The 24,106-nt window shown below is 46.8% G+C and overlaps 1 protein-coding gene across 2 annotated transcripts in view; it reads left to right on the top strand.

The window, feature by feature from the left end:
• The window catches only part of CHST11 (carbohydrate sulfotransferase 11), a 261,528-nt gene that overhangs the window by 119,787 nt on the left and 117,635 nt on the right, over window positions 1-24,106 (top strand). For both annotated transcript variants that reach the window (XM_052640917.1, XM_052640916.1), the window contains exon 2: window positions 7,167-7,252. In XM_052640917.1, the coding sequence (XP_052496877.1) occupies window positions 7,167-7,252 (86 nt within the window). The remainder of the gene's footprint in view (window positions 1-7,166; window positions 7,253-24,106) is intronic.

Raw genomic sequence — 24,106 nt, forward strand, 5'->3', positions numbered from 1 at the left:
TTATTTCTTATACCGTGAGTCTGAAGTTGTGGGGGAACCCCAGAGGCAGACATAAACGTCTCCAGGTCGTAAAATCAGACTTGGAGCACCAGCCACAGGGAAGAAAGTATTTTGGCATATTATCTGCATCACTGCAAAATAGATTTATAAAACATGCCAAGGAAACTGCAGGGGAGAGTGTAGAAATTCTCCAGCAGGCAAGGAAAGGTAAATGAAAATTAACCGTACCGTGCCCATAATTACTCCTTCAAGGTGTGGCGAATGTAATTAATATGATCTGGACTGCCGTGCTGTCTCTCGTTTTTTTTAAGTGAACATAAAAGGTAATTTATAAGGGTTTTCCTAGGTTAACTGCCAGTTTAATTCCTTGAACTGTGTTTTTCCACAGGCTCTTAGGTTTCTCAACAATAAAAGGCATCCAGGGGCTTTCAGGAATTTGTGCTGAGGTCTGGAGGTGGGGGCCGCTTTGCCTTCATCTGAGATGCTCAGCCTCTCCACCCTTGGCCTAACCCAAAGGTGTCAATGCCTGTTAATTCTCTGTTAATGTGAGTGTTTTCATGTCACTGAGGGTGACAGTTGTATACAACTGACAGAAGCTTTTAAAAAAACGTTTAAGTTGCAAATCTGCCAAGCCATCCTTTAAGTTAAGAATTTTACTCTTTAACTCATAAATCTAGTAAATTTTTAACAGTTATGTTTAGGGTAGCCTTTGATTAATAATTGACCCTTGAAGAAACTTCACCTTCCTCTAACATTTTAAATTGCTCTTTAAAATTTCATATATTTAAATCAGACTTCAGATGTCTGATTAACAAACATACTTAAATAATGTAAATCCAATACCTCAATGACAGACATTAAGTTTCTTAAATGTTCTAAAATTATATGTAAACTTAGAAGGTTTCAATTTAAAATCTCAAGTCGAATAAATTGTTCAATTAAATCCTTCATATGGGTGAAAGTGTTAGTTGCTCAGTTGTGTCCGACTCTTTGCAACCCCATGGACTATAGCCCGCGTGGCAAGGTAAATCCTCCTACTTGAGTAAGTCAACATCTTAAAAATATGAATCTTAATGGGTTTTCTTCTTAAACATGTCTGTCTGTATTTTAAAAGATAGCCTTATTGAGATATCATTTACATACAAATTCACTTATTTTACATGTAGAAGTCAATGAATTTTAGTGTGTTTGCAGAGTTATACAACCATCACCACAATCTGATTTTAGTACATTTCCATCACCGTAAAAAGAACTTTTGCGTCTATTTACTATCACTCTTCTCTGTCCCCATCCTCGGCCTTAGGCAACCACTAGCTGACTTTCTGTGTCTTTGTACTTGCCAATTTTGGACTTTTTTGGGTACTTACCTTGAGATCATGCTGGGTTTTTAAGGAAGCACTTTTGACGTCTCAAACAATTTTGGGGTCACCTTCTCCAGCAGTTTTTGGGGTTACTGCCTCTGTGGCTGGAAGTGTCTTTGTGAGCTGACCTCTGCCTCTAGATGGGAGCTCTTAGAGCCCATGACCCAGACTCAAGACACTTACTATTGAGTTCAAATGGCTTCCCAAGGAAGACCACGCCCCACCTGGTGGCTTCATTCCATTTTGATTGCCTGTCCACCTGCTGGGCTCACTGCTCTGCAGTGTTAGTTGCTCAGTGTGTCTTGACTCTCTGTGACCCCATGGACTGTAGCCTGCCAGGCTTCTCTGTCCATGGGATTTCCCAGGCAAGAATACTGGAATGGGTTGCCATTTCCTCCTCCAGGGGATCTTCACCACTTTGAGATTGAACCCACATCTCCTGCTTGGCAGGCAGATTCTTTACCACTGAGCATCAAGGCCAATCTGGCAGCAGAGGCCAGTTAAGAGGATTTGGTCCTAGCCCCAGAGGAGGTGATGGTGGCTCAGGCCAGGTGTGAGGGGCCAAGGTGAGCTGATGCAGAAAGGGGGTGATGGTGAGTGAGGGAGGGGAATGAAGAATGACTCCTGGCTGTTATGTCTGCCCAGACAGGTGCATAGTGGTGGTGTTTACTACAGTGGGGTACACTAGGAAGGGACATTTCAGGGGTGGAAGTCATGAGTTCCCCTCATCAGTATTTACTATGTTCAGCAAGCTCAGGTTGGACCTGAGTGAGCCCTCTTGTCCCTGACCTGACTCTTCTAAGATATCTAAGTCGGGGAGCTTTGAAAAATATGTCATGACCCATCAGGTGGTTGTAAAATCAATTCAATAAGTTGGACTAGTATTAAATAAAACAGAGCAGGGAAATAGTGCCTCACGTGTAGTGAAAGTGAAAGTCGCTCAGTCTCGTCCAACTCTGCGACCCCATAGATTATAGAGTCCATGAAATTATCCAGACCAGAACTGGAGTGGGTAGCCTTTCCCTTCTCCAGGGGATCTTCCCAAACCAGGAATTGAACCCCGGTCTCCCGCATTGCAGGTGGATTCTTTACCAGCTGAGCCACAAGGGAAGACCAAGAAAACATGTCAACTGGGTACAAAAGGAGAAAGGGGTGAGAGCAGGAGTCAGCAGCCCCTTTTTCTAGTCACAGCTGTGCCTCTGACAATCCGTGGGCCTCGAGCGAGTCCCTTATGCTCCTGTGTCCAGGCCCACCCTGTAAAATGGGGCAGGGGGCAAGGAAGGCTCCACTGGGTTCTCCCCATCCTCCCCCTTTTCTCGCCTTCACCTCTTCTGCACTGCCTCAGTGGGCAGATAGCAAACATTACCAGTCAGGAAGGTCATTACTGAGCTTTGCATCCTGCCATTTCTCTTGTTCAATCAAAACCAATTCAGAAGGTGCTTTCCCCTAGCTGTGCATACCCAGTCCCTTTGCTGGTCTCTGAAGGTCCTTCTTGTGGTCAGTGTGCCTCTGCCAGCACTAACCTAGCTGGCTGACAGCTGGTTTGCACTTGGACGGGGATCTCGGGCTTCTTGAAAGTCAGCACAACCCTCTGCTCGGGGCATGTTTTCACAGATGTCCCAGGATCATCTGAAAGACAGAATGATCTGATTGCCATTGGTTTTGGTGAGCATATTTGATAGCCGAGTTCTTCTCCCAACAGGTAAATGTGCTGTATACGAGGATATTCTTCAAGGCTGAGAATCAGAGTCCTGTAGTGGAAGGTTTCTGTGCAGCAAATCTCCTGGCTCTTAGATGAAGCTGTGTTCTTTCCTTCTTGAGTTTCAACAAGCGCATCTACCTAATTCTTAGGTTTATACCCTTGACCTTCATCTGCCAAAAGTTTAATTCATTTTAGTTCTGCAGCCACAGGCTAGGCATCAGGAGGTTTGAGGAGCTTACAGTAGGAGAGGAGATTGACATGAGAACTAGCTACAGGAAGGGTTCAGATTAGCCCCAAATCAGAGCCCCAGGTGCCTCAATATTCTGGCTGGTTGTAGGGTCTCCACTAAGGAGAAGTGGATCTAGAGATCATTTTGAATGGCTCTGGGCTGTCCCTGTTGAAGGGACTGTGAGAAGGAAGGGATAGAAAGTTGGAAAGTTGAAGTTTGTTAATGAAATATTAGCGACAACCTAGGCAGGACCCAGCTCCTACTTCAGTGTTTGGGGTTCCTGAAAAGTCCCCTGTGAACACAAGTGTGCTGCGTGTCTGTAACATACCTGAAGGCTCTGGTTGGCTGGAGAACACTGCCTCAGTATTCAGGACTGCCTTTTTTTTTCTTTGCCTGGCCTTATCCAGTTGTGCGTGTCTGTGACCTGTAATGTTATGGACCTGTAATGTGTCTAGTTTCAGAGGAGTATGGGGAGCATGCAGGGTTTGGGCTCCAGCTCTGCCACTCACTAGCTATGTCAGCAGGTAAATTCCTCAACCTCTCTGAGCCTCAGTGTCCTGGTCTTGAAAATGGACGTGCATCCACCTGCCTCCAGGGTGCTCATGAGGAGTAGAGGAGAGACAGTATGGCAGGCTGATATTTACGGAGTGCTTATCAGACTCATTGAAGGCGCCTCCCAGATCCACGAGAACACACCATCACTTTTGCTCTTTGTTTAACTCCTTTGACTAAGAAAGCCAGTAAAAGAATTTTGAGGAAGTTTGCTAGGAAAGAACATGCTAATTTCTCTTCTTTGCTGTTAGTAAGTGCTTTGGCCGGATACCTTTTAGCTGAGAAAATATCTTTGAAACTCTCAGATGACCTGTTGTTTTACTTTCATTCGTTTGACACACATGTGTGAGAATCTACTGTGCACAAAGCACTCCCTTAGAGGGCAGGAGACCAGGCAGATGAGATCTGGGTGGGGCCTGGCTGCCAGGGCCTGGCGTTGGGGAGGACCAGTTAGCCTGGGGAGGTGGGGTAGGCCTGGTCCTGCTCTCCCAGCCCTGCCATGGCGCTTTTGGCCATTCCGTGCCCTCCTGGGGCTCGTTTTCTTCTCTGAAAATGGGCTGAGATGGTTTTCCCAGTAGTCATGGACAGCTGTGAGAGTTGGACCATGAAGAAGACTGAGCGGCGAAAAATTGATGCTTTTGAACTGTGGTGCTGGAGAAGACTCTTGAGAGTCCCTTCGACAGTAAGGAGATCAATCAATCCAAAAAGAAATCAACCCTGAATATTCATTGGAAGGACTGATGCTAAAGCTGAAATTCCAATACTTTGGGCACCTGATGTGAAGAGCTGACTTATTTGTAAAGACCTGATGCTGGGAAAGACTAAAGGCAGAAGAAGAGGGTGGCAGAGGGTAAGATGTTTAGATAGCATCACTGACTCAATGGACATGAGTTTGAATAGACTCCAGGAGATAGTGAGGGTCAGGGGAGCCTGGCATGCTGCAGTACATGGGGCCGCAAGGAGTCAGATACAACTTAGGAACTGAACAACAGCAACCATATTCAATAGATTACATGAGATATTCAGCACTTGATCATAAAATAGGCTTTGCGTTAGATAACTTTGCCCAATCGTGGCTAATTGAAATGTTCTGAGCATGTTTTAGGTAGGCTAAGCCATGATGTTTGGGAGGTTAGGTATATTAAATGCATTTTTAAACTTATATGTTCAACTTAGGATGAGATTATGTCCTGATAAACCCATCATAAGTCAAGGCAGATCTGTAAACACAACTGTTTTCTGGGTCCAAGAAATCATACTGTGAATTGAACCAGTTAGATTCTTACAAAATGGTCTTGCATTTCGTCCATGTTTAGAAAGGAGAAAACAAGTCCTGTAGCTAAAGGAAACTCGTGGTGGGTAGGCAGCGGAAGGCCACCGTTAAATGTCCTTAGGGATTCCTTTCTTAGGGCTTTTGATCATCAGACCTTTCATTTTCAAAGGAAAAAAATAACAGCAGTCTGTTGCCACTGGCCGTTTCCTTTTTACCTAGCAGGATACAATGTCTGATGGGTGTAAAGGAAGCCTTGAATCCTACATCATTCATGAACCTCTTTGAGTGCCTACTGTGCACCAAGCATCAGAGATACAACATGAATACGATGGAGGGGGTCTCTGCCCCCATACCTGATGTCTGGCATATCCAAGGTGCTTAATAAAAATTTGTTGAGTAAGAAAATGAATACAGATAATAACTGTTAATAGTTTTTCTGTCCTGTCACATCATTTTGATGACTCCTGTAATACTGGGTTACATTTTAAATCACCTGTCCTAGAGGTGGCCAGCCAACCTGGTCTGGGGCCAGCAGGAACTATTGAGATGCTTGGTGGACTTGACACTTGATGTTGGTCCAGCATGGCAGTTGAGAGCATGGGCTGCCTGGGTTGGAATCCTTTCTTCACCTCTTCCTAGTCATGAGACCTGGGCGGGTTCCCTGACCTTGCTGTGCCTCAGTGTTCCCATCTATAAAGTGGGGACAGGAGTGGTGCCCACCCCACAGGGTTGTGGTGTGGCCTACACCTGTACACTGCTTGGCGCACTTTGACGGCCCTCCAAGTGTTAGCTGCTACGCTCTGCGTGTGTTGTACCCTTGACCTCCTCTGGTGTATTAGACGCACAGGATAAATAGACCCAGGTGCCATCATTTGGGTATGAAGGAGCCCAGTGATGAGGTTTGAGTCTCAGTTTGGCAGCTCTCTCCCCACATGGCCTCTGCCTTGGTCAAATTCCTGAGGTTAAGGGAGGCTCAGAGAGGTTAAGGCCCTTCCTTCACTGTGTGAAGGATTATATGGAACCCAAGTGCCCAGCACATGAGGCACCCTCCATAAATGGCAGGATTGTTGTCAACCCCATAAAAAGTGCACCAGGCCCCTTGGCTTTTGTGGCCTGGAGTGCCACAGCTGGTTCACCGGGCGCCCAGGGAAGTCGTGGGCAGGCCTGGAGCAGGCCCTGAGGGCGGCCGGCCTTGGGAAAGGGCCCACGTCGCAGGCCCCACACGGTCAAAGCATTTTAAAGGCCTTGTATTAGAAAAATAAACCAATTAAATAATACTGCCCCCCATAAAAGCTGACTTTTAATGGGTTCCATGGTGGGGTTTTGCTCTGTGGCGGTCTCGTAGCCATGGGTCTTGGGGCGACTGTCTGCCGCCACGGGGAGAGTTTAATCTTGCACGGGGTGGGCAGAATTTTACAAGTTTTACAGCTGTTTTTCCTCCTCCAAAGTGTTGCTATGTCATTGTGCGCTGAGGGCAACCTGCATGCATTTAACAGTTTACCTTGTTTGGGGTGGAAATGAAAAATGAAGTAATAAATTAAAGGAAAACACAACGTGGATTTTTCCCCTCTTCTCGAGGCAACCGTGGAAGAACAAAGAACCAGTGTTTCCCCGGACCAACTGCTTAATCTAATTCTAATGGCTTTTATGTATGGACCCTTGCCCACGGGACCCGCCGCCTCCCCAGAGAGGGCTCCAGGGCACAGCGTGTGTGTTTGGGGCTTGTCCTGCCGACCCCAGGGGAGAGGGTCAACAAACGGCAGCCCAGGGGCCACATCCGACCCACTGCCTGTTTTTGTGAAATGATTGGGGGGAAAAAATCAAAAGAAGATTTCCTGATACGTGAGAATTACATGGTGTGGACACGCCTGCAAGCTGGGGAAGACCCATGGGGCCCCGTGGCACTGGGCAGAGGACCTGCTCAGCCAGAAGCTGGTTCTCTCTCTTCCTTTCCCACCTGTTTCTTCTTCCCTCCTCTGTGCCTTTTTCTTCTTCAGACAGCAAATGTTTGTTGCCTATTTCTGACGAGCCTTCGCTTTCTCTCCTCAGTCATGCGGAGGAACCCCTTTGGTGTGGACATCTGCTGCCGGAAGGGGTCCCGAAGCCCCCTGCAGGAGCTCTACAACCCTACCCAGGTAAGCCCTGGAAACTTCTTTGCTTCTCCACTCAGAATCCATGTGTCAGTTTTGGGGGGAGGCAGGGGGATTGAAAAACTCCAAAATTCTGGTCTTTGGGGATTTGACATTTCTTTCCACTGCCTGGGTTTTTACCTTCAGCTGGTTGCTTTCTCGGTCACCCTTTCTCTATAGAGCGGCTCTGCAATTCTAGCAAGAGGTATCTTGAATGAGAGGAATGGCTTGGTGGAGTGCTGGACTGAGCTTTGAACCTGCTCAGGTTTTGGGTCCCTGAGAACCACATAGCTGCAGGTGCCAGCAAGGGGACTCTGAAATTGCAGAGGCTGCTAGTCTGTGCAGTCTCCCCGTGGATGTCCCCAAAGAAGGCCCACATGGGGGATGAACTCACCACCTAGATCAATCGCCCCCAAGAGGTGCATCTCACTGCGCCAGTCTAAGACCCTTGTGTGGGGAGACTTTTTGCCAAGTGACTGTCATGGTAAGTTGAACTTGATTATGAAGAGTTCCTCTCTGAGCAAAATAAGCTCCAACCAAGACACAGTGCTCTCCATGGAAAGCTAGGAGCAAAGGGAGGAGGCCTCGTTGCCATGGTGATGGCAATGTTGGTGTGTGTGGGTCTTGATGAGAAGACTCCAAGGCTGGCCCTTTTGGGAGAACGTTAATTAGCTTGTGATGCCAAGAACTGGTGAATGAACAACTAGTGACCCATTAGCTGACCTTTGATAGCTGGTGGGAACGAGGGGAAATGTACTGCTTTGGCTATAATCTCTGAGATTGATTTTGTATCAGATTCTTAAGTTAGCATTTCTGTGGACCAAGGTGCTTGCAGAGGAAGAAAGTCTTTGCTTCCCTAGAAGTGCTGAATTCCTGGAAGTCTTGCCAAGGGATAAGTCTGAGAACTTTCTCATTCCACATCTCTTTCTTGTCTTTCACCCTTTGGAAAAGTGGACTCTTGAGTTTGTGCGAAATGGGTGGCCTAACCATGTTAATTCACACCTCTCTTTCAGCCCCGTCACTTTGGAACTCAGTGTGGTGGGGCCAGATTAACCAGGTCATTGCAAACTCAGATTGCCTGATGTCTCCTTTACTGGGCTTTCTGGTAACCCAGCAGGGAATTGGCCTTTTTAAAAAAATGGTTATTGAAGTATAGTTGATTTACAATGTTGTGTTCGTTTCAGGTGTACAGCAGAGTGAATCAGTCATATATATATATATAGATATAGATATAGATATGAATACTTTTTTTAAAAAAATGCTCTCTTCCACTATAGGTTATTACAAGATACTGAGTATAGTTCCTTATGCTATACAGTAGGTCCTTGTCGGTTATCTTGATTTAGGTTTTTGTTTGGTGTCCTGATAATCTGATTACTATAGGCCAGTCTCCGGCCCGTTCACATATTGGTCCTAGGAAGAGACTTCAGTAGAAAGGATTTCTGATGGGTGAAAGTGGAAGTGTTAGTCGCTCAGTCGTGCCCAACTCTCTGTGATCCCAAAGACCATAGCCCACCAGGCTCCTCTGTCCATGGATTTCTCCAGGCAAGAATACTGGAGTGCGTTGCCATTCCTTTCTCCAAAGGATCTTTCTGACCCAGGGATCGAACCTGGGTCTCCTGCATTGTAGGCAAATTCTTTACCTTCTGAGCCACCAGGGAAACCCCTCTTCCAGTAAGCCATGTTGAAAACATGTGCTATCAAGACGCGAACCATACCTGTCTCTTTCGGTTGACCTCCTCTGTTCTCAGATTATTTTCTCTTTTGAAACAAGACTGCTGAAGGGCTCCTGCTTTCCTGAGCAAATTTTATGAGCAGCAGATGGTGTCATGGGAAAAGCTATTTCTGAAGTAGATGTTTCTCTGGACAGGTAGTCTATGGACTGTGTCGGCACCAGTCATTGTTGCATCCCCAACCCTGGCCTATAGTGGGTGCCCCCTGAGTGTCTGTGATTGAAAGAGTGAAAGTCCAGGTTTAAATTCCTCCTTCACTCCCAGCTGGTTGTGCAACCTTGAATATGTGATGAGTTCTCTTTAGGGTCAGCTTTCCCATCTCTCTGGAGTGTTGGGAGGATAAAATAATTCTGATGTGTCAGGGGCAGAGTAAACATGATTTACCATTATCATGATTGTGAGAATGGCTTCACTGCTGGAAGCCTTGACTCAAGGGTGAGACCTGGGTTCAAAGTTTGTTTTCTTCATGTAATAGCTATGTGAGTGTGGGCAAGACGCTTAACCCATCTGAGATTGCCTCCCTGCTTTATAACATGGTGCTAACAATTCCTGCCTTGCAGGCTTCCACGAGAAGATGTGCCTTGCTCAATGCCTTCTATGGAGTTTGCTCCTTCCCAGATTCATTCATTCATTTACTCATTCATTTCTTCATCTACTGCCACCTACTATATGTAGCACAGTGCCAGGCACTGGGCACAAAAAGCTGAGCAGGGCTTGTGTGGTTATCCTTCTGTGTCTGCTTCTCCTTGTTTTTCCAAGGTTGACTTGAGTGGGTTACCTGGTGAAGGGAGACCCTGCTTATTCTATTTGTTAACCAATCAAAGAAGAGAACCTTCCTGGGTAGAATGTTCCATCTCTTCCATCTGGCAGTGTTGGATGAGATGCTCACTTAGAAGCCTAGGACCTGGGAGGGAAGATGGGGCTGGGGAGGCATCTCTGGGAGCCGTTTGTGAGGGAGTAGGTGGGTGAGTCACCAGCCTCCATCAAGAATGTTGTGGGCAAGCTGTCTGTCCCCTTTTGCTGGTAACCAGGAAAATGTCCCTGCAGGAAGATCTCCGCATTTCCTCGGGATGTTGTCCCGGAATGTTTTTTTCTTAGGCTGGTTTCCTTTACAAGCTACAATTATGTTCTCTTCCCACACACGTTCCGTCGGTGGCGCTTCTCCGAAAAACTGTCTTCGTGATCTTTGGGATGGCTGTGGGCTGGAGAGTTCCGAGGAGAGAAGGGAGCAGGAGCGCCTATGGAGCCAAGTCTGGTTTTGTGTCCATAAGACATTCACAAACGCTGCACACAGTGGGCCTTGGTTTTGGTTTCTCGTGTTCCCCTACCAGCCAAGCTCTGGAAGCTGCTAAGTCTGGACCGATGTTATCACAGAGGCAGATGACAGACACTGTAATTGCTAGAAACCAAACTGCTCCTGGAGATGCCATTTCCCCTTTTTATGCTGACTGGTTATTTGGGTTTGATATATGATGGTGAAAACAGGAACTGTGTATTTTAGACAGTAAGGAAACCAACATTATGGCAAGTAGAGCCATCTCAGTTACCAGGTACTGGGAATGTAGGCCAAATGCTCTCTGCGTGCATGCATGCTAAGTTGCCTCAGTCCTGTGTGACTCTCGGAGACCCTGTGGACCGCAGCCCACCAGGCTCTTCTGTCTGTGGGATTCTCCAGGCAAGAGTACTGGAGTGGGTTGCTGTGGCCTCCTTCAGGGGATCTTCCTGACCCAAGGATGCTCATAAACTTCTCATGGAATGTTTGTGTCAAGCCCTAAAGTAGGTGGTACACCCCCATTTTACATACGGGACAACTGAGGCCAAGGAAGTTGTCACACAGCTTGTAAGAAGCAGAGTAAAAATTCAAATCCAGGACAAGCTACAAATCCATTTATCTCTGTGCTGTATTCACTGTTGCCAGCAAAGTTCTCTTGGCAAGAATTACCCCATCCAAAACAGAAAGAAAAAAAAAAAAAAATCACATCCAGATTTTCACTGGACAAAAATCTTAAAAGCTCCCTTAGGAAAATTGGCTATAATCTGCTTTTAGTGTCCAAGGTTTTCTTATTTTAGTGCCCTAACCATTAAAACAACAGTGGGTGGAAAAAAAGTTTGTAGGTGATATTCTTAGAAAAACTGTACTCTGATGTCTTATAATTTTCCTGGTTCTCCGCTGTCTTCCTGGCCCCAAAATAAAGCGTAATTGCTGATCATATCAGCTGGCGTCAAGTCACCGAAAGTTCAAGAGTTGCCAACTGCATATTTGCAGGCCGAACACATGTGCGGGCCACCCCACTCAGCCTAGACAGCAGGGCAGAGCTCCGCTGTCAGCCATTAATAGGGCATAATTGCCCCCAAAAATGCCAGCGAGGGGTGGGACAGCCTGTCTCGCCTCACCCCCCTCCTGGTCCTCCCGTGGGTTCCCTGAAGTCTTCCCGGCATCGCTCATGTGGTTCAGCCCTGCCTGCCTGCTTCTTTCTTTAGCGTTTGCACTCGCTCTGTGATTACTATGTTTTGAGAAGACAGATGCTCAGTCCAGGGGCTAACCAGGAACTTATAAGTCCAGGAGGCCTCCATGCATGCGCCAGTGGCCTGCAAACCTTCCTAGGGGCCCCTGGGGACCAGAAAATACAGTATTTTGACCAGTCAATATTTTATTGTAATAATAATTTTAAAAATTGAACCTTTATTGGTGCAGTCTTCTGTGTGTTAAGTATATTTACTTCTCCATAAGATGGGCTCCAAGAAGAAGGATGGAGAGAGGGAGAGAAGGGAAGGAGGAAGGGAACGGAGGAAGAAAGTTACTGTTCATTGAATGTCAGTGACTTTCCACATGTATCTCATGGAATCTTCACAACAGTCCTAGAAGGAGGGTTATCTATAACTCCATCCTTCAGATAAGTTAACTGAGGATCAGAGGAGCTAAGCAATTTGCCAAGATCCCATAGCTCCTTAATGGTTGTGCTGGGTCCACCTGACTGGGAGAGAAAGTGGGAGGAAGAACTTCTATCCCATTATCTTTCCTGGGTGGAAAAATGCTTTCTTGAGGTTCTGTTTCATGGTGACTGAAGTTGAGCTCAGGATAGTTGCAGAATTCCTGAAGGCAGGGGCCAGGGTTCATGGAATGCATGATAGATGTCCAATAAACAATTGCAGATTTGTTTTTTCTCATGGAACATGATATTTGGAGCAGTCTTTCTTTCCTGGCTGAAGGCAGGCTAAGTGGGAGTCTCTTCTTTCCCCTTCCCTAAGAACTCTGCTATAGGATAGTACAGCCTGGTGACATTTGGAAGTCAGGGTCTTTGATTAAGTTTTAGGTTGAAGAAAGCTTGAGTTGTCCAAAGGAAGGTGGGAAACTCTTCCAGCTCCAACCTAAATAGTTTTCTGAGCAAGGCTTGCCAAGATTTATTTTGTCAACAGATGTTTATCAGATAAACAGAGGGAAAAGACATGGGGAAGAGAGGCATGTAGGTAACAGAACATGATAAGTTCTGTTCAATGAAACTGTGTCTTGAAAGTTTATGGGAGGATCAGGAGTGAGCAGTTAACCCTTTGAGGGGCAGGGCACAATGGGAAGCTTTCTAGAGGAGGCGGCGTTTGAGCCAAGCTTCTGAAGACATAGCAGTCTTCATTGGACAGAGCAGAGGAAATGGCATTACAGAGGGATGAAACAGCAGGAGTGAGGTGTACAGGTGGGACAGTTCATGGCACGTTCAGAGAATGGTGAGGGGTTTGTAGCAGGCGTGAAAGAGCATGTTGTAAGCTGATTGGAGAGGATACGGAAGAGGGGCAGGTTGGTACCAGCTTCATAAGGCTTGCTCACCCTTCCAGAGGGGTTAGTGGTCCCTAGAGACCCCCAGAGATGGTGTGCAACTTACAAAGCAGCTTCTGCTTCTGGCTCAGCTGCTTGTTAACTTCTTTTAGAAGGTCTGGCCCCTCCTGACTGCAGTCTCCTCCTCTGTAGCACGAAGGGGTTGAATTGTACCCATGCTTCCCCACACCTCGTGTATTCGTGAGCTTTGAAAAATCACCAGTGCCCAGATCCCCAGGGATTCTGATTTTTTTTTGGTGGGGGGGGTTGGTCTGGGATAGGGCTGGGGTGGAACCAATGTTCCCTAGTTGGTTCTGATGGGCAGCCTGAGTTCCGAAGCACTGGGTTGGAGATTCTTGAAGGACCCCTCCAGTTTTCAAACCTTCAAGGGGACGTCTCTGGCAGTCCAAGGCAGGGGCATGGGTTTGATTCCTGGTTGAGGAACTAAGATCCCACATGCTGTGCAGCATGGATAAAAAATAAAACTAAAAAATACAGTCTTTGATTCTTTGGTTCTTCATCACCTGTTACATGAAAAGGAGCTCAGAGCATGTGCACTGAAGTGAAGTGAAAGTAGCGTAGCTGTGTCCGACTCTTTGCGACCCCATGGGCTATACAGTCCATGGAATTCTCCAGGCCAGAATACTGGAATGGGTAGCATTTCCTTTCTACAGGGGATCTCCCTGACCCAGGAATCAAACCCAGGTCTCCCCCCTTGCAAGCGGATTCTTTACCAGCTGAGCCACAAGGGAAGCCCATGTGCATGGAGGTTGCTCCCTATCTTCTCTATGGTCTTTCTATATGAAGGACCATGTTACCTATTTGCACTCAGCCTCATTCACCAATACGAGGTGACCACATTCCTTCCTATGCTCCATGGAAGGTTGGTTGATGCCCTGAGCTTTGGAGACTCATTATGTGAACAAACCTAAGAAGTCGAGCCCTTGGGCAGTGAATGGGGCAGAGCCCCATGTAAAGGACACTTGAGCCACTTGGCTCTTGATCCCATAAAAGGAGAACCCCATACTGGTTCCAAGCCAGACATCAGGTGGGCGCTTCTGAAGGATCAGCTTCAGTCTCAGAAACGAGCATGAAAGGGCTCTCTTCCTTGAAAATCATTCTTCGCGAAGAGAGATACTGAATTGCCGTATCCACTGGGGAAGGCAAGAGAGCAGACATTGGACAGTCCCCAACTCTGGTCAATTAATCCCTTCATTACCAACCACCTGGTAAATGACGAGTCCATCTAATTATCTTGCTTTGACCCAACAGCTGTCTACTTAATTGATTTAGTTGTGGATCGGCTCCTTATTCAAAGATATTACTTACTGTCAGCCCAGCAGAACGGCAGCTGGCCGGCAAAGATGAAATATTACATGAACTTGATCTTACACACAGCACTTGGGAGCATGCTTCATTATTCATTGCAAATCACAATGGATGAGCAGAGCCCATTGCAGAAACCTGGGGCAGCAGGTTGCCTTTTTCACTATGACCAGCGGCTTCTTTATTCTTGAACCAGAGAAGCTGTCCCTGGTCAGATTTCCAATCCAGCCAGGACAGCTGGGGGATCTGGTGTCAGACACAGTTTGGGTTGGCGGAGATGACTGGATGCTGGAAGAAAGGGGAGGATCCCAGCCCAGGTGTATGACCTGGGGCAGTTACTTAACCTCTTCAAGCCTTGATTTCCTTATCTGTAAAATAGGAGTGTGATATCAGAGTTGCAGGTTTGTGAGGTTTATCAAAAACATTGTGTATAAAAAGCACCTAGGACATGCCCAGAGCAAAGTGGGTGATAGTTGCTAGTCATTAGTGATATGGGTTGAGTTAGGTAACCTGGGACTTTTCTTAGGGGGACTGGGATCATGCTTGGTCCCTGTCCTGTAGGCGCAGATGTTTGGCAGATGCATACTTGTGTTGAATAATAATAAGATAGATGATTTCCTCTTGCCTAAAAGCTACTAGCTATTCCTCATGAGCACTACCTAAAAATTTTGATTGATATTATGTGTCTGGTAGACTCAGTTGTTGGGAAGCTTGCTGTGCTGATTTTTAAGGCCATGAGTACCTCTGGATGGAGTGTGTGTGCACATGTGTGCATTCAACCCACATCCTGGAAAATGGGCAGATTCAGCTGTTAAGTTTTAAAGGTCTCCTGTGGCTGCTTGTGTCTGTTTTACCTCCAGCATGTAGGTAAGTATGTCAGTGATAGTTGTTGTAAAGTAAGACCATCTCTGGCCCATGTTAATGCGAGGCCATTGATTTCATGGATTGGTTCACATTTCACACAGGCGGTTTTTACAGGCGGTTGTTCTGTTTCTGGAAACCTAATTTGACCCAATATATTCAAATCTCGGTAGCTGAACTCTCTAATGGGGTCCTTCTGTATCAGGCTGTGTGGAGATAGTCTGGTAGATTTCAATGAGAGGAAGGCATTCAAGTGACAAAACGACCTCAGCAATTTCCAAATGGTAACACAGCTGTAAAAGCTACCATTTTTGGAAAGTTATTTCCTAAATTGCCCTCAATTATAAGAGGCCTCTACATAATTTGATTTTTCTGTAAACTATACACCTCAAGGAGCTTCACAGTCAACTGGATTTTAACCTTCTTGAGATGGATAGAACTGAGACAAAGCCCTGGCTTGTTCTTAAATTCTCTGTAAGAAAGACATGGGAGTGGGATGGGGGTAGGGTGGGCGTCAGCCTCCTCCCCATCCTGCTTCCCTCTTGATGGCCAAGTTGGCCTGTGGGTCTTGTGGGGAGCAGAGTTTACACCCTGCCTCCATCACTAATACTGTGAATTCTGGGGCAAATAGCTAAACTTTTTCAAGCCCTGGAGACCTTGTTTATAAAGCAGGAGTAAAATACCAACTATTCAGTTATTAAGAATTAAATTAGGATTTATAGTGCAAGTTCTGGGCACATAGCAAGCTGCTCAATCAGTGCTGTTTTTTAAACATTTATGTTAGCTCAGATGAAGCTTTCTCCAGGAAGCTTGCCCTGATTTTTCTCCCTTCAAACTCAGGTTAAATGTCCTAGAACGCTACTGCCTGCTTACAACATAATATGATTTGTGTATGTTATTGGAAATTTTCTAACAGTCACATTTTGAAAAGTAGAATGAAAAACAGGTTAAATTCATTTTAATAACATATTTTATTTAATCCAGTATAACCAATATATGATCATTGCTACCTTCAATCAATAAAAATATTAAGATATTTTACACTCTTGTATTTGTATGGACTTTTTGAAGTCTCATGTGTATTTGACACAGCACATCTCACTTTGGGTTGGCCATGCATCACATGCTTAGTGGCTACATCTGGCTGGTGACTGCCATACTGGACAATGCAGGTCTGTGAAATGCTGCACTCTCCTCACCCCTGTGTCATTCGTGACACTTACCTTATGTGGTTGAGATGATCTCACTAGACTTTGAGCCTCTTGAGAGCAGGGGTTGATCATTCATCTTGGTACCTGGAGGCTACTCCAGCCAGCCACAGAAAAGGAGCTCAGTAGGTGCTTGGCACTGAGTGAATTGCCTGTCCTGGGATGTGAGCAAGTGAATTGCCTGTCCTGGGCTGTGAGCAAGCCTGGTGTGTGGCGATCACGCTGAGGGGGTGACCAGGGCTTTGTGCCCTCGGAGGCACTGACGCAGCTGACCATTAAGCCTGAAGATTTGCTGGGCCCGGTAGGTCCCTGGTCTGAAGAGGGCATCTCCACTCCAGGCTGATGCCCGTTGTTGTTGTTCGTCACTCAGTGGTGTCCGACTCTTTGCGACCCCGTGGACTGTGCAGCATGCCAGGTTTCCCTGCCCTTTGCTATCTCCTGGAGTTTGCTCAAACTCGTGTCCATTGAGTTGATGATGCCATCCAACCATCTCATCCTCTGCTGCCCCCTTCTCCTCTTGCCCTCAATCTTTCCCAGCATCAGGCTCTTTTCCAGTAAGTTGGTTCTTTGCATCAGGTGGCTGAAGTATTGGAGCTTCAGCTTTAGCATCAGTCCTTTCAGTGAATATTCAGGGTTGACTTCTTTTAGGATTGACTGGTTGGATCTCCTTGGTGTCCAAGAGACTCTCAAAAGTCTTCTCTAGCACCACAGTTCAAAAGCATCAACTCGTTGGCACTCAGCCTTCTTTATGGTCCAGCTCTCACATTCGTACATGACTACTGGAACAACCATAGCTTTGACTTTGTGGACCTTTGTCGGCATGGAAATTTATTTCCTCCCAGTTCTAGAGGCTGCAAGTCCAAGATTGAGGTGTTGGCTGAGTTGGTTCCTCTGAGAGCCTGGGGAGGAATCTGGTCCATGCTCCTTACCTGACTTCTAGCAGGTTCCTGCCGATCCCTGGCTTTTCTTTATAGGAGCATCACCCCAGTCTCTGCCTTCATTTTCACACAATGTTCTCTCTGTGTGTGTGCTTGTGTCCAAACCTCTCTTTTTTAATAAGGACTCCAAATGTATTGGATGGGGACCCACCTACTCTACTAGCTAACTAATTACATCTACAGTGACCTGCTTTCCAAATAAGGTCACATTCTGAGGTACCCCTGTTAGGATCTCAATACATGGATGGAGGTAGGGGTGTGTGCAGTGCAGTCCATGACACCTGCTGTGTGCATAGCCCTGTGCTAGATGTGCGGGCATTTAAAAAAAGGAAGCCCTTGCCCTCGGTTAGTTCATACTCTAATGGGTGAATCAGGCCAAAAAGAAGTTCTGTTTGAGTTCAGTGTGTAAACCTGGAGGAGCTTAGAGAGGGACCAGAAAGTTAGAGGAGGCCCATGCTTGTGTGAGTGTGTGCAGTCCTGGGTGCATGTGTATATGCGTAGCCTTTGTCACCCCAATTGAGCCAAGGCACAGAAGTGGTGACACACAGGATCTGTGGTTCCAGCCTCCCCTGAATAAACACCAGCCGCGGAGAGAGGACGCCCTGACACGCGAGCGACTGGAGCTCTGTCTTTCCTGGGGTGCACCCCATCGACACCCCTCTGGTGAGGACCGGCTGCCCAGGGATGTGAGAAAACCAATGTCACTGTCGTTCCTGACTTGTACAAAAGTCCGCAGCTCCAGTGTCTCCAGCTGATGCTCTGCTGTTGGGTATCTGCATGACCACGCTGGGGGACGCTGCCAGGTTGGCCCTGCCTCAGCCTTGGCAGGTGCAGAGACACTCTGGAAGGAAGCTGGTCTTTCTGGAACATGCCCCAGGGGTGGGACGCCCAGGCAGACTCTGCTGCTGCCTAAAACAGCCTGGTGCGATGTTTCCTTCCCTTTGTCTTCTGTCAGGGGTTTAAAGCCACAAAATAGCCAGCATAGAGCTCTGGCTGTCGTTAGGACTGTTGGAGAAACCACTCCACCCGTGTGTTCCTCTCCAGCCTGTGCCCTACACGGTACCCGCAGATAGGTCCACAGCTGTAGGGGCGTCTTGCCAGGGCAGGGCTTGGCTGCGGAGTGCCTGCCAGCTCAATGCTTGCTTGGATCCAGGTCTCATATCCTGTCCCAGTGTTTTGGGGAAGGTTCTGAGAAAAAAAGGGGGAATGTCTGAGGCTTTAGCAATGGTTAAGAGCACACGCCTTAGGACCAGCTGGGACTCCAGAGCCACCCTGTGCCAGCTGTGTGGCTTGGGATGGCTTCTTACTGTCTCTGTCCTCAGTTGCCTCACCTGTAAAATGAAGATAATCATACTAGCCCTGACCTCATGGGGTTCTTCTGAGGATTGTGTGAACCCACAGAATGAGGCTGGCAGAGGTGTTTGCTGTTTGCTATTTGCTGTGACTATCATTCAGGCACAAAAGCCAGGAAGGAGGAAATGATTCTGGGGGCAGATGAGAAAGTTGAAGTCTAGATCACTGGGAAGGCAGGGCTCCATGTAGCCAGCTCATCTTCCACTTGTTTAAAGGGAACTTTATCTTCCAGAGCAAGAAGGTCTCTGTTTTGGCTGCAGTTCAGAATCAAAAAAGGAAATTTAAAAAGCCCTCACTTTCAACCCCTAAATCAGAATTTTGGGGAAGCTGGTACTTTTTTCAAAGCCCCCAGTTGATCCCAGGGTGCAGCCACAGTTTGAGAATCACTTGCTCTGGGTTTTTCCTAACTCAGAGATAGTTCCGGAGACCAGCAGCCTGGGAATCACCTGGGAGCTTGTTAGAAATGCAGAGCTTGGCCTCGACCCGGGTCTGCAGAATGGAAACCTGCATCCTTCCAGGGTCCCAGGTGGTCTACACAGGTGATAACTGGAGAGGGCTCCTGAGACAACAGCTTGCTCTCTGGGGGCTCCCAGAAGGAGCAGCTGTCCCTGCATTTGATGACCAAGGACAGGCGGCACAGAGTTTGCATGGGTTTTAGAGATGGAGACCAGGAAAGTATTTTTACCTTTCCTGGAACCTGGCTTGCTCTGCTTTTTCTGAAAACTTAGAAAGTGGATGCTGCATGGGGTTCTTGTCGGAGGCAGGGAGCTGGCATCCCATGGCAGGTTAGATGGATGGGCAGCCTTTTGGATCCTTTGGATATATTAAATGTTCATTAATTGTCTCAACTCAGGGAGAAGGAGGGCTTCCTTGGTGGCTCAGATGGTAAAGAATCCGCCTGCAATGCAGGAAACCTGGGTTCCATCCCTGGGTTGGGAAGATCCCTTGGAGAAGGGTATGGCAACCCATTCCAGTATTCTTGCCTGGAGAATCCCCATGAACAGAGGAGCCTGGCAAGCTATAGTCCATGGGGTCGCAAAGAGTCGGACATGACTGAGTGACTAAGCACAGGGAGAAAGAAGTGTGGCTTTGAATAGGGACCAGAGAAGCAAAGGCCACGTGATGCCTTTGAAAGATAGCTTCATCCTTCATGGTTGCTGTGCCCCTGGGGTAAAGGGAATTAGCAGGGTGAGGAACTGAGCTGGGCTTCCTTGGGTGGCCGCAGTCTGAGTTTATTCTCTTCATGGTTTGGGCTGTTCCTGACCTCACTTTGTCAGGAAATAGGAAGGAGGTACCCAAGAACTGGAAGATTGCTTGCTTTGAGTCTGCCCTGGTTAGGCACAGTAACCACCTATAATTGTCCCCTCAGTTCATTCTTCTCAGGAGGGGCCTGTTTTCATTAGTCCCCCTGGATCTGTGCTGTGAACTTACTGGAGACACTGCTTGGTCGCCATCTTTTCTCGTCTTGCCAGAACCCCAACCAAAAATCTGTGTTCAAACAGTAATGAGGATGATTCCAGGTCTCTTTCTTAATTAGCAGGAAGCACAGAGCCGGTGAAGGCAACCAGGCAGCTTGGTAAGGCCAGGGTAGGGGCTGCCCGTGTTGGGGAAGGGTTTACCATACCAAGTGGTAAATCCACTGGGCTTCTGTTGGGTCAGTGTTGGTTCCACAGTCTGGCGTGGACCACAGCAGTAGCTGGCAGAGGAGATTATAGGAAAGGGTTCACTCACCTCAAAACCCCCTGATCACTAAGAGTAAAGAATTAAATATGCCCTTGGTTTTCACAACCCAGACGAAACATTCTGAGTTCCACTCTTTTTCAAGGACAACCTGGAAACCCATCATCAGGGGTTACTTATCATCTTTCAGAGGGACACATTTGAATCAGATGAAGCCAGTCCCTTAGCTTATGCTCAGCTCGCCCAGCCGTCCCCTCAGCACAGCTGCTGTGTAATTCTGTAACTGTTCTTCCTGAAGACCCTTCATTCTAGAACTGCTGGAGCCTCTTGAAAATTTCATCTCGTTTTGTGTGGAAGTTGCATGCTAGCTTGGCCTTCAGAAATGAGGAGGCTGTTTGGGACCTGTCCCTTCATGATGTTGTGTCACCACTAGACAGGCTCACAAATGGCACCCCCACTTCTTCCCACATGCTGCCCTGGGTCACTCTCATTCACAATGGTTGATCTCAGCTGAGGGCCTTGGCTCTCAGTAGGTTTTCTTCATTTTAGAGGATAGATGAGCTGGTGCCTGAAAAGAAATGTAACTTTTGAAGGGAATTGGCAGACACCAGGGGAGTTCGGAGGCAGCTGATAATCCAGTCATTCATGGTCATGAGGGAAAGGGTTGAATGAGAAATAGAAGCGCACATGTAATCTCCAGGCCTCATGTTAATCAATCGCTCATGTTAATCAATCACCTTCTCTTCCAAGATGGCTTTAACCAAGGCCAACAAACAGGCTGATTCATTACTTTCTTCAGAACTGACCTGAGTGTTCGGTACAAAAGAGATAATTTGCCAAGCCCGTTTTTAATGAGTATCTAGAAGAACTGCAGTTTTGTTTTTTTTTTAAGTGTATTATTATTGCTGTTTTTGTTATTCATGCAGAGTCAAGTGTCATTTTCCTTGAGAAAGTGACAAAATGAGCTGCTTCTGCGGGTTGGTTTGTTCACTGTTGTCTTATCAGAGAACAACATTTAACATGGTGACTTTTTTTTTTAGGAAAACGAAATTAAAAAACTGTTGAGATTCAGACTTAGATCATGTTGAAATAAGGATCAGGAGCTAGGAGAATGAGGGTCAATTATAATTGATCTTCCCCCAGATTTTGGGGTGTAACTCAATCAGAGGGGAAGGAGTGATTAGCATCTTGAAGAGAGAAAGCCTGGTTAAAAGCAGCCCATGGCAAATTGCTGCCTTTGGCTATCTGATTAATGTCCGAGGTACAGTCTTTCTTGAGCCTGAGAACCCCCTGCTTATCTTATCAGTTGCTCAAATTGAACTTGATAAATAGCAATGACTAAATCCAGTGCAAACTTTGGGAGATGGTGGTGCTTCTGACCTCAAGTTTTATACAGTGGGGTCCTGGGGAGCCGTGCAGACCACTGCCACCAGTTGAGGGGCGTCTTAAGCAAGCAAACAAGCAAGCAAGCTCAGTCGCTTCAGTCGTGTCCAACTCTTTGCGACCCTATACACTGTGGCCCACCAGGCTCCTCTGTCCATGGGATTCTCCAGGGAAAGGATCTGTTTGGGGAATAAAAGCCAAGCTGGACTCGGGTGAAGTGTGAGAGGTGAAGGCTCTCTAACTCTGTGTGAGTGCTCATTTATGTCCAACTCTTTGTGAGCCCATGGATGGTAGCCCACCTGGCTCCTCTGTCCATGGAATTTTCCAGGCAGGAATACTGGAGTGGGTTGGCATTTCCTTCTCTAGGGGATTTTCCAGACATGGGGATTGAACTGTGTCTCCTGTGTATCCTATACTGGCAGGTAGATTCCTTACCTCTGAGCCATGAGTGAAGCCCGCTGATGCCTTAAGTTGGTGCATTAAGCTCTAGACCAGAGGTCCATAAGCATTTTCTACAGACAGAACTTTAGATGTCTGTTACAATGAATCAGAGGAGGGCATGGCAACCCATTCCAGTATTCTTGCCTGGGGAATCCTATAGACAGAGGAGCCTGGTGGGCTACAGTCCATGGGATTGCAAAGAGTCTGCCATGACTGAAGTGACTTAGCACAGCACAGCATAGAGACTCAACTGTGCTGCTGTAGTCTGAAAGCAGCTGTCAACAGTATATATATATGAGTGGACATGGCTAGATTTGGTCCACAGGCAACCTCTGCTTTAGACAGTGTCGAGAGCCAGAAGCCTCAGGTTCAAGTGCCAGCCTGTCCACCCTACAAGGGCATTCTTGGGCAAGACATGCAGACTCCCAGGACTCAGGTCCTTTACTTCTAAAAATAGGAATCACAGTGCTCCTTTCAAGAGATGGTGAGAGCATTTGTAAACTGTAGAGAACTGAACCTAATTTGGTTATTAGCATTTTGTTGCTGATGTGCAGTCAGGGTCCAGGCCACCAATGGTGGATGAAGCATGCATGTATATTTGGTAGAAAACGTTAGGTGCTGGCCAACCAGCTCTCCTGTCTGTAATTGCATGATGAAATTAGGAAAGTACTATTTAATTTCAATTACATTCATTTTCTTCGGGGATATGAGAGGAGTACCAGCCTCTCAAAGCTTCCCTTTCCCGCCATGAGAAATTTCTGAAGCAGCAATTCTTCAGTCTAACCTGAATTGATCTCCATTCTGGAAATTGCAAATGAGCAAAATGACTGTGATGAATGGGGGCTCTGGAGAAGCACAATGCTTGGGCTCAATGTCTCAGACTGGAGAAGGGAAACCTGGAGCCTTTATTGGGGAAGATGGGCGGGTAAATGAATTCCCAAGCGGGAATTGGAGGATGGTTAGTGAATAAACCCATTGTGCTGAGCAATTATGCATCTCATTAAGATGCACTTGGTTTTGGCCTTGATACTATGAGAATTGTCAGAGCAAATATGTGCAGACCTCAATTTTGAGGTTTGAAAAGGGGTCAGTGCATAATTGGCGGGAGAAGTAAAAGAAGGGAGATGGTTTGAACAATAGGTATTAAATTGCTATTGCAGCAAAGAAGACAGAGATGTAAAGAGTCAGACACCCTGATCACTCAAGACACAGTGCGTGTGGTCTTAGAGTCGCATTCGGGCCACGTGGACAGTGCCTTTGGTGCTCTTAATAAGCTTTCTTGGGATCAAAGCAGTTTGCTCTATAGAAAGATTCAAGAATGCTTGGGTGTGTTTGTTGAATGAATGAATGACTGGTGCTGGCCCCATGATTGTCAAATAAGTGAATGAAGGCGGGAGGGAATGAATGAGCAAATTAATAAACCAACAATTCATGTAAAATGAAGATGATAATAGTACCTACCCATCTTGTAGGGTGGGAGGATTAAATGGGAGAATGCGTCTAAACGCCCGGCCCAGTGCCTGACAGTAGCAGGCACTCAGTTTCAGTTGGTGCTATTACTTCTTTCGCCAGGTGTGTTAGTCTGCTTGGACAGCCATAACAAGATAACTGCAGACTGGGTGACTTAAGCAACAGATACTCATTTCTCAATTCTGGAGGCTAGAAGTCCAAGGTCAAGGTGCAGGCAGGTCTGGTGTCTGGTGAGGTCTCCCTTCCTGCCACGCAGATAGCCACCCACGTACTACATGGTCTTTTCAGATCTCTAGTGTGTCTTCTAAGGTCATCAGTCCTGTTGGATTAGGGCCTCACCCTTACCTGATTTAAACTAATTATGTCCTTAAAACTGGAGTAGGAAATGGCAACCCACTCCAGTATTCTTGCCTGGAGAATCCTGTGAACGGAGGAGCCTGGCGGGCTGCAGTCCATGGGGACGCAGATAGCTGGATCCAGCAGAGAGACTGAGCACATTTCCTTAAAAGCCCTGTCTTCAGTTACAGTCACACTGGGGAGCTGGATGGCTAGGCCTTCGATATATGAATTTGGGGAGGACACGATTCCGTATATTACATTCAGTAAAGAATCAAACCTTGCTTTTGCATTTAGAAGGCCTAACCTTGTCATTGAGCAAC

Source organism: Budorcas taxicolor, chromosome 5 (genome assembly GCF_023091745.1).
Source record: "Budorcas taxicolor isolate Tak-1 chromosome 5, Takin1.1, whole genome shotgun sequence".
NCBI lineage: Eukaryota > Metazoa > Chordata > Mammalia > Artiodactyla > Bovidae > Budorcas > Budorcas taxicolor.